The sequence below is a fragment of the Neolamprologus multifasciatus genome, chromosome 13, assembly GCF_963576455.1.
Source record: "Neolamprologus multifasciatus chromosome 13, fNeoMul1.2, whole genome shotgun sequence".
NCBI classification, from domain to species: domain Eukaryota; kingdom Metazoa; phylum Chordata; class Actinopteri; order Cichliformes; family Cichlidae; genus Neolamprologus; species Neolamprologus multifasciatus.
In genome coordinates this window covers 12,394,847-12,414,153 of record NC_140451.1, presented here as the reverse complement: position 1 = coordinate 12,414,153, position 19,307 = coordinate 12,394,847, and the positions used below count along the sequence as shown (strand labels likewise).

General features: G+C 41.3%; 1 protein-coding gene across 2 annotated transcripts in view; it reads right to left on the bottom strand.

The window, feature by feature from the left end:
- Window positions 1-19,300, bottom strand: part of strn (striatin, calmodulin binding protein) — a 31,138-nt gene extending 11,838 nt beyond the window's left edge. For both annotated transcript variants that reach the window (XM_085183318.1, XM_085183319.1), the window contains exons 1-3: window positions 18,937-19,300; window positions 6,939-7,042; window positions 411-484 (exon numbers count right to left, since the gene is read on the bottom strand). In XM_085183318.1, the coding sequence (XP_085039444.1) occupies window positions 411-484; window positions 6,939-7,042; window positions 18,937-19,149 (391 nt within the window). In that variant the 5' untranslated portion in view covers window positions 19,150-19,300. The remainder of the gene's footprint in view (window positions 1-410; window positions 485-6,938; window positions 7,043-18,936) is intronic.
- Between the last annotated feature and the right edge of the window lie 7 nt (window positions 19,301-19,307).

The window sequence follows — 19,307 nt, the reverse complement described above, 5'->3', positions numbered from 1 at the left end:
AAAAGGAGCACATTCTCGCAGTTGTGAGGCTACGGCAAGGTAATACTTGTGCTGTTTGAAAAACTCATTACTGATTTACCGTTTCAGCTCCAATTACATTGTTTCTGGAAAACCGATTTCCAGAAACAATGTCACTGTCACCCTGAATAATCCTAACCATTTCTCAGGGACTGGTTTCTATGAAAAACCTCTAAATGCTCTAGAATGAAATATTTGTACTATGGCAACGAAACCTAATCTTTCACTTTTCAGGAACTTCTGAACAGATCTATTGAGACAAACAAGATTCAACACGATCGCAGGAGCTTCGCATGCGTAACCATCCTGTCACCAGAGGTATGTGAACTCAACAATCACGGTGATTTAGTGTGAGGAGGTGGAGCTGGCCGTTTGGGTGTCCATGGACTTACCCGAGTCGTAGCTTGGAGGCTTCATGTCACCTTGGTTTAACTCTGTCCCATATTTTAACTTGTGGTACTTGGCTCTGGGAGTAAAAGAGAGAAAGAAGAAAAAAGGGGGACACAGGCAAATAAGTAAACAGGATTGATCAGAAACGGCCCGAAAAAGCTATTTAAAAAACTCATTATGCACAATATTTGCATAATAAGCTCCCAAGGTCGGCTCAGCTGCAACTTGTTCTACTTCTCACAGACCGGTTAGCTTAAACCTCCTGTCATCCTGGCACCTTTTTGTGCTCCTTTCTGGTTTTAAATTCAAGCCATTTCCACTGTGTTCAGTGGAATATAACCAAACTTGCCAAAGGATTTTTTTTTTTAATTTTTTTTTTTAATTTCGGTGTGAATTTATTAAATCAGCCTAAAATGGCTGAGCAGCAAAAATCCCCACACCCAACTTCCTTGTGCCGTTTTGTGTCCCATTGACAACCATTATAAACGCTATTTTTCATCCCAAAATTATTATTATATGATTTTTTTTTTTTTTTTGCTTTGGATGTCAATGAGGACTCAGGGCCTTGAAATTGTAATTTTTATATTTGTCCACTGGGTGGCGCCATTTTCCCACTTTTGGGCAAGTGACGGCAATGGAGTAAATCCTGTATTTATTCCATAGACTTTCTGCTCAAATAAATGATAATTCTGTGTCACTAACAGTCTTAGACAATGGTGTGTAAGTTTAAAAAATGTAAAATAAAGGTCTTTATGCCTAAAAAAATTAAAAAAGAAAGAGAAAAATAAGTGTGTCTGTGTCTAACTTCAAAAGTCTTTCCTCTCTTTGAAGGCCACCCTGCGATATAAACAAAATAAACATAAAAGCAGGGGCCAAAACCAAATTAGACTTTATTTTGTCTGCGGGCTCAAATTGTTTATGCAGGTGCAATGCAGCAGAGGTTATAAGAATGAGCAGTAGAGCGGGAGTAGTCATTTTCAGGATGGCAAGATATTATAGCACAGATGAAGTGTTGGAAATGGTCCTGGACTCTGAGTGCCAGGATAGCTGCTCATCCTCCTCCGAGGATGATGGAGAGGAAACGGATAATTCTGTGGAACTAGAGCAGCTGGAGTCCAGTTCCCATGAAGAAATATCTGACGCTGAGAGCGAAGGGGAGATGGAGACGGAGGAAGCAGCTCCGGAATGGACTGCAAAAAATGGCAAAATCGTGTGGTCCCCCACACATACGGAGACCCTCCGCTATGTTCCTGCAGCTACAAATGTCACCCCAGGACCGACACACTACGCCGCCGCCCGAATCAGGGACCCGGCATCCAGCTTTGCACTCCTCTTCACAGACGAAATTGTGCAGCACACGGTGGCCATGACAAATCTGCACGGGAGACGCGCAGTCGCCGGCTGGCGAGACATGGACTGTGATGAATTGCGTGCTTATGTTGGGCTGCTCATCTTGGCCGGTGTTTACCGGTCAAGACACGAATCGTCTCTCAGCCTCTGGGATGATAAATGCGGACGGGATATTTTTCGAGCCACCATGTCCCACAAGCGTTTCCATCAAATCGGCGGGGCGCTTCGTTTTGATGATAAGCTTTCCCGACCCCGACGCCGTCAGGACAAGCTGGCTGCCTTCCGCAAGGTGTGGGATTTGTGGACGAATCGCCTGGAGCTGCTCTTCAACCCAGGGAGAGACATTTGTGTTGATGAACAGCTCGTCCCGTTCCGAGGAAGGTGCAAGTTCAAGCAATATATACCAACGAAGCCAGCAAGGTACGGTCTAAAAATATGGGCTGTATGCGACGTGGAAACCTCCTACGCCTGGAGACTCCAGGTATACACCGGCAAAACTGGCGATCGCGCGGAGGTGAACCAGGGGATGCGGGTTGCTCTGGAGCTAACAGAGGGGCTCCAGGGAAACGTGGTGACATGTGACAATTTTTTCACGTCCTTTGCCCTGGCAGAAGAGCTGCTGAGGAGGAAACTGGCCCTAGTCGGCACGATTAGGAGAAATAAGCCGGAGCTTCCACCTCGATTGCTCCAGACAAGAGGGAGAGCGGTCTTGTCGTCCGCCTTCGCCTTCACGCTCACCCACACTCTTGTCTCTTATATCCCCCGACGTGGCAAAAATGTGCTCTTGATGAGCACAAAACACCGCTCTCCGGATGTGAGCGAGGAAGGGAAGCGAAAGCCAGTAATCATACAAGATTACAATCGGTGCAAAGGTGGTGTCGACAACCTTGACAAGGTAGGTGTCATTACGCATCAGTTACGCACAGATTTATTCATTCTTGCTCATATATTCTTTTGTAAAATATACATAGGTTTGATTTTCTGTTTTTTGTGTGGGGTTTTTTTTTTTTTTTTTTTAGGTTGTCGGCACCTATTCCTGTAGGAGGATAACTAATCGCTGGCCAGTGGCACTCTTCCACAACCTGCTGGACGTGTCACTCTACAACTCCTACGTGCTGTGGACAGCTATCGACCCATCCTGGAAACAGCAGAAAAATTACAAACGGAGGCTGTATGCTGAAGAAGTGGGTGAAGCTTTAGTAAACCCACACATACTGAAGCGAACACGCCTTCCCCGCTCATCAGGTGCTGCAGACATCGTGACGAGAGTGCAGAGTGCTGCTGCAGACCCCGCCCTGATCCCCAATTCCAAGGGCAGGAGACAGTGCGACTTCTGCCATGAGAAAAAGAAACGTGTCGTCACCACCTGCTGCAAATGCGGGAAGTCCACATGTAAGGACCACCTTCTGGTCATTTGCAGCCTCTGCGTCAACTGAGGACTCTGACACCTCCACATACACACCACACCTCCACACACCTCCACATATGCTCTTCCCCTCTCCCTCGCTCTTTCTTACTTATATCTTTCTCGTTCCCAAAAACATAAATGTTCATGTTCATTGTTCAAAATAAAAGTTTTTTTCTGGTTCAAACTGATCTTGTATTTTCATTTACATATTTTTTTTCATTTTATTTTAGAACACAACAAGGAAAAAAGCATTTAGTGGGGAAAAAGTGAAAAACCATAATATACCATTATATTGAATTTCCTGTGCCCCTGCAAAAAAAATAATGCTGGATCAAAACAAATGTTGGTGCGAATCTTTGGACCATCCAAAGGCCTAATTATAATAAAAGTCAAATATTACTTCAAATGTTTTTTATGGAAAATATTTAGTTTTTTTGTTTTTTGGGGCTATAAAAATGGTGCGCTCATGTAATTAAACTGCGATTTAAAGGGTTAAAACCCCCGAAATATAATTAAAACTTTACATGAATATTTCAGGGAGAAGTAGTTGTAAAAGATTGGCTAATTTAAAGTGGAAGAAAATATGAATATATAATCTTTTTATAGCACTTTTTGGGGCGTGGCAGAAAACGGCCACTAGGGCGATGGACGTAAGTTTTTCTTTTAATTTGCCCCTGCATTAAAAATAATGCTGGATCAAAACAAATGTTGGTGCGAATCTTTGGACCATCCAAAGGCCTAATTATAATAAAAGTCAAATATTACTTCAAATGTTTTTTATGGAAAATATTTAGTTTTTTTGTTTTTTGGGGCTATAAAAATGGTGCGCTCATGTAATTAAACTGCGATTTAAAGGGTTAAAACCCCCGAAATATAATTAAAACTTTACATGAATATTTCAGGGAGAAGTAGTTTTAAAAGATTGGCTAATTTAAAGTGGAAGAAAATATGAATATATAATCTTTTTATAGCACTTTTTGGGGCGTGGCAGAAAACGGCCACTAGGGCGATGGACGTAAGTTTTTCTTTTAATTTGCCCCTGCATTAAAAATAATGCTGGATCAAAACAAATGTTGGTGCGAATCTTTGGACCATCCAAAGGCCTAATTATAATAAAAGTCAAATATTACTTCAAATGTTTTTTATGGAAAATATTTAGTTTTTTTGTTTTTTGGGGCTATAAAAACAGTGCGCTCATGTAATTAAACTGCGATTTAAAGGGTTAAAACCCCCGAAATATAATTAAAACTTTATATGAATATTTCAGGGAGAAGTAGTTTTAAAAGATTGGCTAATTTAAAGTGGAAAAAAATATGAATATATAATATTTTTATAGCACTTTTTGGGGCGTGGCAGAAAACGGCCTCTAGGGTGATGGACGTAAGTTTTTCTTTTAATTTGCCCCTGTAAAAAAAATAATGCTGGATCAAAACAAATGTTGGTGCGAATCTTTGGACCATCCAAAGGCCTAATTATAATAAAAGTCAAATATTACTTCAAATGTTTTTTATGGAAAATATTTAGTTTTTTCGTTTTTTGGGGCTATAAAAACAGTGCGCTCATGTAATTAAACTGCGATTTAAAGGGTTAAAACCCCCGAAATATAATTAAAACTTTATATGAATATTTCAGGGAGAAGTAGTTTTAAAAGATTGGCTAATTTAAAGTGGAAAAAAATATGAATATATAATATTTTTATAGCACTTTATGGGGCGTGGCAGAAAACGGCCTCTAGGGTGATGGACGTAAGTTTTTTAAAGGATGACAGGAGGGTTAAACAAGAGGCACACTTGTAATAGGAACGTAAGACAGCGTGTACCGAATCATTAAATAGCATATTTCTGACAATATAGAAAACAGGACTGCTTTGAACTCGAATTTCCAGCATTTATCGGCTCATCGTAGTCTCCTGTATACAAGTGAACATATTCAAATTAAATTATTTGAATGTTTAGAGAAAAATAAGGAAACCGGTAAATATTCACATTTGAGCAGCTGAAACTAGTAAATCTGTGTGTCTTTGTTTTTTTTTTACCAAAAAAGACGACTTAATCAGTTTTCTGTTAACAAACAATCAAGTGACTAATGTTTTTTTCAGCTGTGGGGGATAATATATGCCAACTGACATAATAGCCTTTAGGTTACAGACGCTGAAATTTTATTTAATTTTCTTGACATTTCCAGTTGCTGTTCAAAAAGGATAAACATTAATGCAGTTTAGACATACAGTGATGACATCACAGTTTCAGGTGATTCAGCTTTCGCAAACGCATCCACAACAGTGGTAAAGAGTCGACACAAGGAGAGCTTTCCAACCACTCATGTCTGTGATGCAGAGGAACCATCACATGAGAGCGGTGTGAAGCAACCCCCATCAAAATCTAATTCATATTAAATTGGGTACATCCTACATTCAGAAAGCCATTCCTGATATTGCTTTGAGATACCCTCGGAGACATGACCGGTTGCTTAGCAACCAGGCAAAGTGGTAGTAATTCTGGGTTAAGTGTTGCTCCAGAGGCAACGTCTGTAGTGATCTCACTGGAGAAAAGTAGACAAATACATGCTGCAAACAGCCAGAAGAAGATCTGACGCTCAAATCCAGAACGATGCTCCTCGCAGAGCGCATGGAGGAAAAATATAACTAACCTCTGAGCTGACCTGAGGAACGAGAAAGTGCTAACCCATTCTGACACCTGTCTAACTCAGTTGTGTTAAGGCCCTCATTAGCCTACACAATCTCCCTGCTCCCAGATCTAATTATGATACCTGCAGCCAGCCACTTCATTTGTTACCTACCCCAGTTTTCACTTTCTTGTGTTTAACCTTTACTTATCCAGGGAGGACTCTGCTCACTGTCTCGGTTCAGCAATGCTTCTTCAGCTCACAGGTTTCAAACACAATCAGAGCCTTCGACTGTCAGCCACAGAGCAGTTACATACATCCTGTGTGGTTGCTGAGACAGTGATCCGAGTGCCTGGCTACATAAAGAATGCACTAAATCACACTTACAAAAATCCAGAGGCCTATTTTATCAGTTTCAAGACGGTTAATTCTTCAAGCCCCGCTGGAGTAATGTGCTCGGTGGCTTAGAGACACTTTAATAGAGATGTGTAGACATCACTGACATCTCTGTTCCAGTGTGCAGCCATGCTTCAAAGAAAAAGGGAAATGCAAAGTGTTGTCACCACCACTACTACTGCATCGCCCTTTCGTCTTAGAAAGAATGTGCCAATGGTGACCTCGCCATTGGTAGAGAGAGGACTCCTCTCTCCTTCCAATTCTGTCCTCCTGCTGGGGACCGTGCAGCCATGAGCATCTGACAGCATACAAAGCATTCATGCCAACACTTGCTCTCAACTGGAGACATAACACCAGCTGGACTCGGGGGAATCTCTCTGGCACTCTGCTTCTGCTGACACCAGCTGAGACATCAGACTGGGACAGAGAAAATAAGAGGAAATGGGGAGGGGGGAAAAAAAAGGCAAAGAAAGCCCACTACTCTTTAAGCATCAGTTTAGCTCCGTGGCTGAGCAGGCGACACGGCATATGGCTGAAACACAGCGGTTCGAATCTTTATCAACAAATCCAACATGATGCTTTGTTGACCAGTGAGAATCTGACACAGCTACGGTACCCCTTAAAACAGTCTCAGTGGCAGGAACTTTTTTTTTTATTATAAAACCTGAAAACACTGCATTTGTTGGAGACTTGCTGAGGTATGTGTGTGCTGTGGGTGGGCTGCAGAAGCAGTGGGTGGTAGGGCACTCACCTCTCTTGCTTCAGCGCATACTCGAGCATTTTGATCCTTCTGACAAGGTCTTTCTTCAAGTTCTCCTGGCCTTTCCTTTCCCCCTGCAGGAAGGCGATTTGGGCCTGAAAACACAAAAATAGGATTGTCAGTAAAGAGCTGAGAGATTCACAGTGGTTGCGTTTATAAATAGAGCTGACGTCTCAGAGGTTTTGGCATCTTAGATATTAGTTAACAACATCAAAGAGATTTTCAGATGTTGCCTCCGTGAGGCAACATCTGAAAACAACTTCTTTTGTCAAGACTAAAATAGGATGATGTCAAATCAATGTGTGTGGCATGATGGGAAATACAAAGCCTATCTGTACTATTCTATTTTAATCTAACCTCCTCACTCCCCCCACGCGGCAACCGTCCCCCTCCCTCTCCACACCACTGTCTCTCTTCACTAACAGGCAGCAGCTGTTGACGCACTCGGTCTGAGTCAGCGTTACATTACATTGCCGGGTACCACACGCGTGCGGCCATGTGTGCACACATACACACTCGCAATGACAGCGGTAGATGGAAACTCACGGTGTAGCATACAGTACATGAGCTGCAGCAAGGGGACTAAAAACACAATCCAGTGTGAAGTGTTTTGCTTTGTAAAGAAATTTTTAAAAACAAAAAAGGAAAAAGAATTATCAAGAGAGGTAAAATTACTCTATATGGTTGTATTTTATGAACCTCATTATGCCTTTTCATCCATTAAAGCAAAGCTGGTATGGTTTTCACCTTTTGAGTCCACCATGCACGTCCTCATGACTAAATATTGTCCTGGTGACACCAACATTAGCAGGAATCATCAGAGGACTTTGGCAGGTGTTTATGTGTCCGTGGGCAAAGTCTTTAAATCACGCAAGATACAGTCACAAAACACAGAGGTTTATTTAAGAAGAAATTCAAGGTAAAATACAATCCAGCCTCAGTCTGATGAGTTGATGACCCAAGCCTGATGTGTCTTCATCTGGCATACACAATATTTTTGAAGACAATTAGGTGATTAATTTAGAGAACTCATTGAGATTGCTGCTCAAGTAATTCCATCACAAGATGGTCTCTAGTCTTTTATTAATAGATATAGCCGCTGTGTTTTTATGTGGTTTTAACAAACTCAATTATTGTGAGGCTGGAGAATGAAAATCATTTTAAACACAGGAAAAAAAGCTGTAAAAAGTCACAGATCCTGTAGAGAATTACAGTATCCCCCCCCGAGTTTTAGCCAAATAAGCAGACGCTTCCTTCTGGTTTTGTTCTGTAATAATGCCATGCGTGTCTAGATCAAAGAAAACGCTCAATAGCATACATTATCACTTGGGGGAAAAAAAAGTATGCGTTCTTCCCAGCTTAAAGATTCACGTTTTGGTTAAGCGTGTATTACATCCTTATAAATATGCCTTCCACTAAATATAGTCACAGGAGCCAAATAAAAGATAAACCAAACAGACACAGTCCATCAGACATTATGAGGTTACAGCAAGCCGGACAAATGACTCTTAAAAGCTGCTAAAGTGTGTAAAGGCTGTGCTGTTTACAGAGAGGATGAGAATGCCGCCGTTTCCATTTCACTGCTATAATAAAATTGCTGTAGAATCCATCTCAGTTGCTAAATGATCACAAGAAAAACAAGAAGCACAAGAAGGGATTTAAGTGCCTCTGTGTAGCTAGGAAGAGATGACAAAATTAACTAGAGCAACGTTTAAAATCCTTAACACAACCTGAACAGCATCATTAAGGTTGATATGTTGCAAAGAAAGATGGAAAGCAGGAGCACAAGTCTGACTTCTCCTGTGTTTAACTTCAAAAAGAAGACGACGATTCCCTCTAAAACATCCAAGCTCACATCTTAAGGGGATGGCTATTAACTTGTTTCCCTGCATTTCACTCTACATGCAGAGGATGGTGCGAGTTTGAGTGGGTTGTATCACAGTTTCACATGGATAGCAAGTAGCGCTGCTGCAGCTACTGTTGCCTGCAACAATGAGTCATGACAGCACTTCAATCTGCCTCGAATTATTATGAGCATTTCCTTCATCTCTCCATCACCACAGTCATCTGTAGATGAACTCATCAAAACCAGCCTGCTGTTGGGCAAGTGCAATTACACCTTAGAGTATTTGTCCTCAGTGTGACAGTGCAAACAGCATAGAGTTCAGCTAGGATCAGTCACGTGATGATAGTGTACACATGCTTTGCTTCTGAAAGCTGGGTAAGCAGCCACTCTACCTCATACCACTCTAACCGTAATATCTACACAGTCTCCAGTTCCTTAATCAGCTTGTTTTATGTGCATTGATCGATAGCTGCATCCGTAGTAATGTATTCGGGACTGACAACAACAATATTAACTTTTACTCATCCTTGAGCCACTATGGATGTTGATGGACGGACAAACAAACAAAAAAAACTATTAAACTTTTACTTATTTTCTCATATTCATATATTGTTATGGTGGATCCAGGTGGATGTGCATCCAGCATAGCCAGTGTAGAGAATGATGAGTGTACACGTTACACCTGGTGCTACTTCAGAGTGTCTTAGGTCAACTGAGAACAGCTGGATTTTTGGCTAGGCTAATGCTCAAAGACGAGGATGCCCAATCTATAAAGGGCGATGCTGAGGAGTCAGAACTGCAAGCTTTAGTAACGTCGTGTCACTGAAGTGTTTGTCTTGTGTTGATGTTCAGCTGAATGACTTGTTATTGCAGTTCCAGTGAAGACAAAGGCCATATTTACTGCTCAGCTAAGCTGCTCTATAACTCAACTAAATCTTCCAAAGCACGCATAAGAGAGAAAGAAAATGATATACAAATACTTGCAGAATAACATTTTACTTGACATGTTACCTTCAATATGCCCAGGCAGCAGAAGATTTCTATTTCAGTCCACATTTCAGAGCTTAGACACAAGAGCTATAGACACAATGTCACACCGTTATGTGAGCAGGTAAAGGGTGTAAGATTTTCTCAGCAGTGATGCTCTGCTGTAACCTTTGATGCATGTATGGGTTTGTGTTGTTCATTCTTATCATTCCAATCAGATTCATGCTAAGATGTGGACAACAGGAGCAGGCAGGGCTGTAAAGCAACTAATTACCTGGTGGAAAACCAGGTGAGAGGGCAGCAAATCAGAAGAATGTAGTTATAAAGGACGGAGGGGGAAAAGGCTTCTTTCAAAGAGAGTAAGATCTGAGGAGATGCGCAAAGCTTCAGCATAAATTAAATACAAATTATTTTATGCTCTGAATCATGTAAAGCTACTCTAGTAGAGTCCAAGAATAAAAACATGGAGCTGTCCAAGAACAAAACAGGCTCATAAAAAGGTTCATGATGAAAGTAAAATAATAGAGTGTAGAGGACTAGAGAAAATTCCAGTAAAGTCCAAATCATACACCTCACAAAAGAGACAGTAAGCCCTTATTTATCAGATGAAACACAGATTTGTCCCTGCGGGTGGACTGATGATCAGGTTTGCAGGTATGACAGAAGGAAAAGAGTGGCGTCAATGATGACTTAATAAATGGCTTTTGCACAGAAACACAGAAATGATCATGGGATGAGAAAGGACACAAATAAGGAATTAGAAAACTACTGCATCAGGAAAATCATCACAGCTTGGCTGGCTCTTAAAATAAGTTATACTGTTTAGACTGGCTCGAATCGAAGTATCAGTAGCGATCACTGCTTCAGGGCACTGAAACTGGATAACGAGTAAAAGGGTCCACTTACAACTTCATTAAACTAATTTTGGAGCTATTTTCCATTTAATGGCTCTCATATCGAGTGAATCTGGTCTTTATTTGCTGAAGCAAAAAAGTACATTTCAATTAAAATGTGTCACGACTGCTTCAGTGGAGAAAAACAGCTCAATTGTTTCCACAATGGCAGCAAAGGCAAGGCCACACAGTGAAGTCCTATCAGATCCAAAACGATGACAAAGTGTAAGAACAACTCCAAAGGCTGTTATTTCACTCCGGCTCAATTCACTGTCTAATGTTCCACCGCAGATGAAACTGTACATCTGTGCTGCTTGAGATAGCAAGTGTCCATTCACTCCCGTATCCACATGAAGCGCTGGCCCAGGGACCCCTGGAGTCCTGCCGTGCCAGAGATAGAGAAGAGTGCGTCTCTGTGAATCTCTGGCTCGCCATCTCTTCTCCATCAAACATTAACCTTGGGAGGAATGCAATGAGTCAACTCTGGCCATAAAGAGACACAGGAAGCATTTAATTCCCGGCCTCACACTGACTGCATTATTGCGCTGCTGGATAAGGGCTCCTTAGTGTGTCTGAGCAAGAGACATGTAGAATGGGGTATGCATCTAGAGCGCTGGGCTTTTCAGAGACAGGAAAAGGAGGCAGAAGAGATAGGCTAATGCTAGGATAGAGAGGAAAATAAACAACAGCCACTAACCTCTAGATCCTGGTAAGCAGCACTGGCAAGATGGTTGGCTAGCATTAATCTCTTCTGTTTTGAATAAATCTATTCTAAATTTAATTAGTAAAATAAGGAAACATGGACAGGTAGCAGCTTTCACTGCTACTCTACTTCTATATGAAAATATATCTAAGATACAGGTCTACTTTATTCTCTTAGAGTATTTAAAAGATACTGATTTTATAATCTTGCAGTATCATTTAGTTTGATGGCAGTCAAATGTGGCTGCCATACCATTTACAAGAAAAATGTCTCGCTTCTTCATTTCTAACCTTACCACACTTGCATGACACTAACAAGAGTTAAAAGGTGGATTACTTAACCACACAGTGTTGGCAATGAATGAAAGACAACAGAAGCATAAGGAAAACAATTCTGTCAAATGTCTTCTTCTGCCTTTCAACTTCATTTTCAGTCAATGAATGTATGATGACTGCCAACCCCATTTCCACAAAATTTAATTAAACAAGACTTTCAAGTCTACGATTTGCGAATGCCAGACATGTTTTCTTCCAGACTAGTTCTGCGTCACAGTCAAAGACGTCCGCAAAACAATGAGTCTATTTAATCAACACAGTGAACAGTGTGAAAAATCCTTCAGCAAGGCTGAGCTCATCACACGAAAAAAGAAATTTGCCGGATATTAATGCATATTTTCGTGAGTAACCACATGTAACCACATGCAAAAGAACGGCCACGCAGGCTGGACCTCCAGCCGCAGCCTGAGAAGGTGGGGGCATGGGGGGGGTGTAAATCCCAAGTTTACAATTCAAACAACTTTTCTTTTAGGGAACACCGGATTTACTCTCACCATCACCACAAACCAGAGAGCAACATGATGCCTTTCCCGATAACTAGCCGAGTACATTCCACGCATGCCATAACAGAAGTACCAAAAGGATGAGAGGAGAAAAAAGAAAGAAAGAAAAGAGCCAAAGAACAGAAGAAGCAGCAGGACAGAGGAGCTGGGGCTAATGTAATGTGGCTACAAGCAAATAAACATGAGCTCTTTGTGTCTAAAACAGCTCATCTGGAAAAGAATGAATCTTTGGTATTTGCACCTACTATTTCGAAACACAAGCCTCTCGTTTACATGGACACTTTGTCAGAAAACTATTCATACTGAAGTGCAAAACAGATATTATGACTCAAGATGTTGTTGGTTGGATTTGCTCCAGCCTGCAATGTTTACCAAATCCTCAGTTCATGTAATATTCTATAGCTATACTATTACTAAAAGGTATCCAAGTTTAAGACCTTTCTGATACCACACTGAATTATTTGGTACCCTTTCAACATAAAGCAAAGTGTAAAGGTCACAGTCATTATTACAACACATTTTTTGCATGGTCTTTGCAAACCCAGCACAAAAAAGTACAGAGAACTCAAAACTCAGTATTGCATTGATACACAAGTAAGGAAATCAACACTGATCACTTACCGATTTGCAACATTGGGTGTATTAAAGAATTGTGGACAGATATATTAGGGACAGTGACCACAGCTTAGATATAAAGTCAACTTTTATAAGTCCCTTTGTTGCAGTTGTACATTAAGGTTGAGTCTAGCTGAAGTATTCTTTTTACTATCCTAATGCTAACACCAGTTGCACAACCCTTTAGCCGCCTCCTCCACTCAGCATGCCAAAGGTGACTTAAGTGTTTGCATTATGACAGCTCTTTCCACACCCGCTCACTTCCAGTCAGACAGCACCTTTTAAAAGGCTGCAAACAAACTGCATATATTTCAAATTCAGAGCTCATGTGCATGAGTAGAGACTCAGAAATGCTTTGATGAGCAGCTTAGTGTCAGTCTGTCCAAACTGTGGTGTAGATTTCTGCTTATTTTTCTGGAATATCTCTTGCCTCCCACCTTTTGTACAACACCCAGAAATCAAAAGACAAATAATCAAACTGGCAGAAGCTGCTTCAAGTCAAAAACACATCGTTTTCACTTGAGCTCCATTTTACACTTAAACCATCATCAAGCTCATGTGGAGCCGACGCCATGGTGCTACCTCGGAGGGTGCAAACACAAGCCGTTTTTGTTGGGCTTCTTAAGGACAAGGGTGCTGCATCCCATGTTTCTGCATTAATATTACATAAGCCTTGCGGTGCACATGCAGACACGAACACATGCAGGCGAAAAGCTACATTTTTTCCCAAACATCAGCATTTTCTCTGACAAACAGGTTGTACGGCTTAAAGGTGTTGTCTTTGTGGAACTGCATGTACTTCAAACTCAGAGATCAGCACAAACAGCAGCTTAACAAGGATGAAGAGTGTGATGATGTTCAAAGTCTGAAACAGGCAATTTTAAGACAGAGTTACTAAAAAGAAAAGAGCCTGCGGGACTGAAAGGTCTGTGTCGTCCCCGTTTTCTATATTACTTTGGTTTAAAGCTAGTTTGACACAGTTTTGACTTAATTTTCAGACGTATGCAGCGTTATCATTTCTTGTATAAACTATAATGTAATGCAAAATGTGCTGGTGGATAAAATATGAGTAGAAGTTTTAGAAAAGTGCTACTCTAATTTGCTTTAAAGACAGGGAGAGAAGCAATTCAAATAAAAAAGGCAAAACGACAGACCAGATTACATCGCATTGTCACCACATTACATCGAGACAACAGCAATTTGATCTGGTGAGTACACCAATTTACAACTGTGACAAACTGCTGACCTCAAATTTACAATAACACCAAAGGAGACGGGCGACTTTATGGTACAACCAGGCAGCTCTCCCGCACACCCACGTAGGCAGATGAAGGCTGTAAGTGTGAATGGAGGAAGGAGAAGGGAATTAACAAGCCAACAGAGAAGGGCTCTGGTGTCAGTCCAACAGTGGCAGCGGAGCAAAGCTCAGAGGGCCGGGCTTTAGTTAATAAACACAGATCCAGTCGGGCTCTTTCACAGGAAAAACACAATCCCCTTTAAACTACTCATTACATTACAAGGGAATATTTCATACGAGGTGTCGATAGCTGCCTTCTCAGTCTGTGAGATCTTAAAAATGTGCACAGTGTTTCTTTGGGAGCCCAAGTTTCCTCTGCCAGTTTCAGAAGGCAAGGATATTGAGAAACCAGTACTTATACTACCATATTCTTGGATGGAAGCACGTACTTTTTGTACTTTCCCACTCAGAGGCGCACACTGAGAGGGCAAAAATAGCTTCAGCTTGGGGGTGGACATAGTATCGACTCAGGAATGACGGTGACTCCCATTTCTGAATTTTTGAATGCCACGGCATGCTTGTGTAGATGTTTGTGCACAGTTCGGTCCTTCTTTTTGCTGCACCATTGAGTTAAATATGCCTCAGGTTTTGCCATTAGTAAAAGTAAAAACATCACGGTGATAAGTCATCTACCGGAGGCAGGGTAAATCTAGGCTGCTGCCGTCTACAAGGAGTGAAGTAATCAAATAGCACGAGACACATAATAATCTTATTCATGGTAAAAGCTTTTGGTGCAGAAATACAAGAGATGCTTCTATACTGTGAAGACAGCCCACGTTTCAGTGTGCACCCACATGAAGCCATCCAACACCCTGTGTCACCTTCAACCTTCTCCTGGTGTCAAATTATGGCTGCTGACAAATACTTCTGGCAAGGAGATACTCCACGGAGCAGGGATTTCCCCATAACTGGAGAGCTAAGGGAGCACAGTGGATGGCCTGTACAGGAAGTCATTTTGATTCAAATTCAATCATCATAACTGAAATAGATCAGCAGTAATCAGCGCAACAGGGTGATGAGAGCTAAATCAATATAGCAATATGAATACGATTTTTTCCCCTCTTTCTAAATGACAGATCGCTCTTACAATATGAAAATTGTATGTAAAGATCCTGGTAAATAACCAAAGGTCAGTTCAGTTTACTGGCCCCTTCTCTATCATTCAAATTAAAAACCAGCTAAACAAAACAGGCAAACCCCTCCGCTAGTTTCAGTACATAAAGCTACTCTGACCGATCCGATGGCAATTTGAGTGACTGTTCAAGCGTTCAACTGGAAAGTAATTATCAGACCACTGACTAATTAAAAAACAGAAAAATCAATCAACTCTTTTCCATGGTATATAATATCAATAAACTCTTTACACCAATAGACACAATCCATGGCTCCTATTCATGCTGGATACTGTAAAGCTGTCTTCTGGTTAATTCTATCTGTTTGCATCATCCACTTCCAGGTTTTTATAACCTATTATAACTTAGACACCAACCCTTGTAGGGACTGGATTAGCAGGAAAAATAGGAAAACTGGGGGGAGCCGCTACAGCTCACCTGGTCGAGCAGGTGACCCAGTCCTTGTTGCAGCATCCTAGGCTGTTTTCTGACCATAATTCCTCCTCACTTTCCTGTCTACTCTACATCTATATGTGTATCAGATTACTAGATAATATCCAAATTCAAGTTTTAGGCTATCAGAAGTTACATTTTATCTTAACATGTTTCTGTGGTTGACAACAAGCATTCTGTGGTATTGAGATAACTCAGAAAACTATGATAAATTCATTATGCTCACAACTGCCTTAGCAAAACACTTCCTAGTGTACGCAACATTAGATCTCACTGCTAAAATAACCCTTTGACATTGTGGAAAATTATATTTTTAGCTAGCTAGCTGCATTTTGTTACCATTTCAGTCCTCGTTTGCATATCGTGGTGCTGCCCGTTTCCACTCCAGTGGCTACAGTTTTCTGCACAGGACGCTTGAGCTCCATCACTATACATTTGAAGAATTTACACTGAAAAAGTGGTGGATATTCTTTCCAGTCATTTAGGCAGGTTCACTGGTTGTTAGCTGCATCCTCAGCAATTAAAAAAATGCATGTATTTGCTGTATTTCTATTATAAACTCTAAATTGAGTATCTTTGGGAATTTTTACAGCGGCTCTGATAATAGGAAAGGTGGACAATGTAACAATCACCAGTTTTTGTACATAATTTAAAAAGATTTATTAAGTAGAAATGAAATAACGATTATTCGGAGTTATTGTCATCGACTGTTATTGCCAAGATAACATACTAAAGAATAACTAGAGCTGTAACCTATGACCACCAGCTCAACAAATCACCTCGACTGAGTCAGTCCACTTCTTACCAATGATTACTTTGCTGTAGTCAAACCATGAACGTATGATGTACAGCAGCAGGAAAAGTTGGGTAGAGGAGAATAGTTTCTGTGCAGCTCCAGTAAAGAGGAGTGGCTCTGAGCATGACCTAACAGGCTGGCTGGACAACATTCCTACAGTACAAGTCCTGGGTTTGCCTTCCTCCCAAACAGTGACATAAAACACAGCTCCAACTGTCTGCCATTCATTGACTACACCACCAGTAATAAAAAAAAAAGGAACAAGGAATCCTGAGAGGTGATGAAACCGCTACAAGTACAACCTTGTCAAAACTTGTAAAGATCTCATATAAGATTTGAGTCTACAGCTAAAAGAAAGACATTGTGCAGATGAGATGATGAACACTATGAGAGGTATGTTGCAGTCGGATAAGGTGGAGAAGAAACAAATGCACTGTTGATGCTGCGTGGCATCTTCCATCAAGGATCTAGGTCCACAACAGCCTTTCATTATTCATGCATGTCTATTTATGCTCATTTAAATGACTTGCTATCCTTTCTTCTTCACTGTGCCTCTTTTCCTAAAAGTTAACTCATCAAGCCCCTCTATTGGAAAAAGTTACGTATATCTGTGGAATAAGCAGGTGTTCCTCAAGGGCACAGCAAGGTTACTCTCCATGTGGAAGATTTGTAATATGTTAGTCATCGTTTATAATCCAATATAGTGAAATATTACCACTGAAAGACATTAAGGTTAACAGCAATGGTCACAATAGACAAACTAGAGGATTTATTTTAACCAGATACATCCTGTGCCACAAGGATCAGAGCACAAACATGACAAATCCAAAAGTTGCCAATTGTCTGGTGCAGATCGAATGATTTTCAAAGGATTAACCAGCCTGGCGTTACGTATGACAAAAACAAGAACTCAAACTGAGCGCGCACTTTTTGCCGCCACAAATAAGCCACCTAAAGAGCCGTACAGCAGCCTCTCTGTGCTTCACCGCAGTTGTTGCAGCTCCTTCGCTGATAAGCTTGCTTCATGACAGCACACAGGAAGCTCAATGCCTCAGCCAGACTCAAAGTGCCGCATGACGCTGATGACTCAAAACCCTACTACACTGATGAGGGTACGTCACCAGTTTAGAAACAATGCCGTGTCTCCCTCTCCTCCCTTTGTTAGCTGAGGTCAGTAAATCCATGGAGCTTCCTGCTGCAAAAATCACAGAAAGTTCAGTTTGGGATCCAGCAGCTGCCGCCCCACAGCCAGGTCAAAATATTGGAAAGAAAAACACATCTTTTAAACATTAGGTACAGTGACAAGAGCACATCTACAATAAGCTGCCCTCTCAACTCCTAGTTAAAAAGAATAGTCTGGTGGAAAGAGCCCAAAATCATTTTAAACAGACCAAAAAAAAAAAAAAAAAAAAAAAAAAAATCCAATAAGGCTTCGTGTATTATAACCATTACTCCTGGAAGCCAGTATAGTCAGCATGGGTTAATTATTCACCTGCATCCATAGTGAGAAAATTCAAATTCTAGTCTTACTGAGAATCTCAAGAAGGTGAACTTTGTCAGACATCAATTCCTCGTTTAAGGAAACTCACCACTAAAGATCCCAGCTTGCATCAGGTTTGCAGATTAACAAAATTATACTTCATGGGACGAAAAACCTGCTTTGCTCCTAAAATAAAATATAACAAAGCAGGAAAGTAAAACAATCCGCGAATAATTTGCCAATCATGGAGATATCCCCACACACAATTTTGTAATTTATTTTTTTAATTTAACCTTTATTTTTTACAGGAGACTCAGTGACTCATTTACAAGAGAGACCTGTTCGATCTGTAAGAGAAACGCCGTGGAGTGTTTTAAATTCAGGGATCAGGAGTGGCTTTACATGGCAGCTAGCTTACGATAAGATTCATAAACAAGACATAGTTACTGCACTATCTTGTGTAGTGTGTGCCGTCTGTCAGCACTGGCAGCTCCCGAAAGATCAGAGCATAAAAGAAACCTGCTGTTATCTCTCCACAGCATTTTTTTAATGGGACTGGGAATAAAGCACGATTCAAACAAACACAGGGTGATAATAGATTTAGCTCGAAATAGCAAGTAGCCATAGTTTACGTTTCACATGAACTATTTTGTCATTAAATCTAGCAATTACCTTGGTTTTAAACTGATATATTATCATATTGAAAAACGCCTAAAGCGAGTTTATCAAACTATAAAAGTAGAGGGTAAGTTTCGTGGTTTTCGCCACAGTAAATAGGTCGCAAACAGTCGTCGTGCAGCTGGCTGAGAGGGGCGCTGCAGCTCGTTTAGCCTCTGAACTACAGCTAGCAAGCTAACCGTTAGCCCGAACAATCAAACACACAAACTCAACGTGAGTTACTAGAAAAGGCCAGCCCTGGTAATGCCGCTAATATGTTGTCGTGTACAGAAAAAAATGCAGCTTTTTTACCTGTAATTCGGCTCGTTCCACCTCCCATTGTGCCCTTTCTACTTCGAAACGGGCCCATTCGTGCTGCAGGAAGTGCAAGATCCCCGGGATACTGTACTGCGCCCTAGCCGCCTCCCCAGCGTCGCCATCGGGCAGAGGTCCTTTTCCACCGCCGGGTAAAATAGAGTTGTTATTATTGTTGAAGAACACGCCGGGCCCCGCCTGTTCATCCATGGCCGGGCTCGGTGGAAAGCTTGGTCCGTTGTCTCGCTGACTCGATGTGCTATATATCAGCGGAAGGGTAAAAAACCTATTGACGGCGTTCCGTCTCCTCGGCTCGGGGGAATGAACTCACTTTCTGACAGCTAGCTGTCATCCAATGACGTCACCAC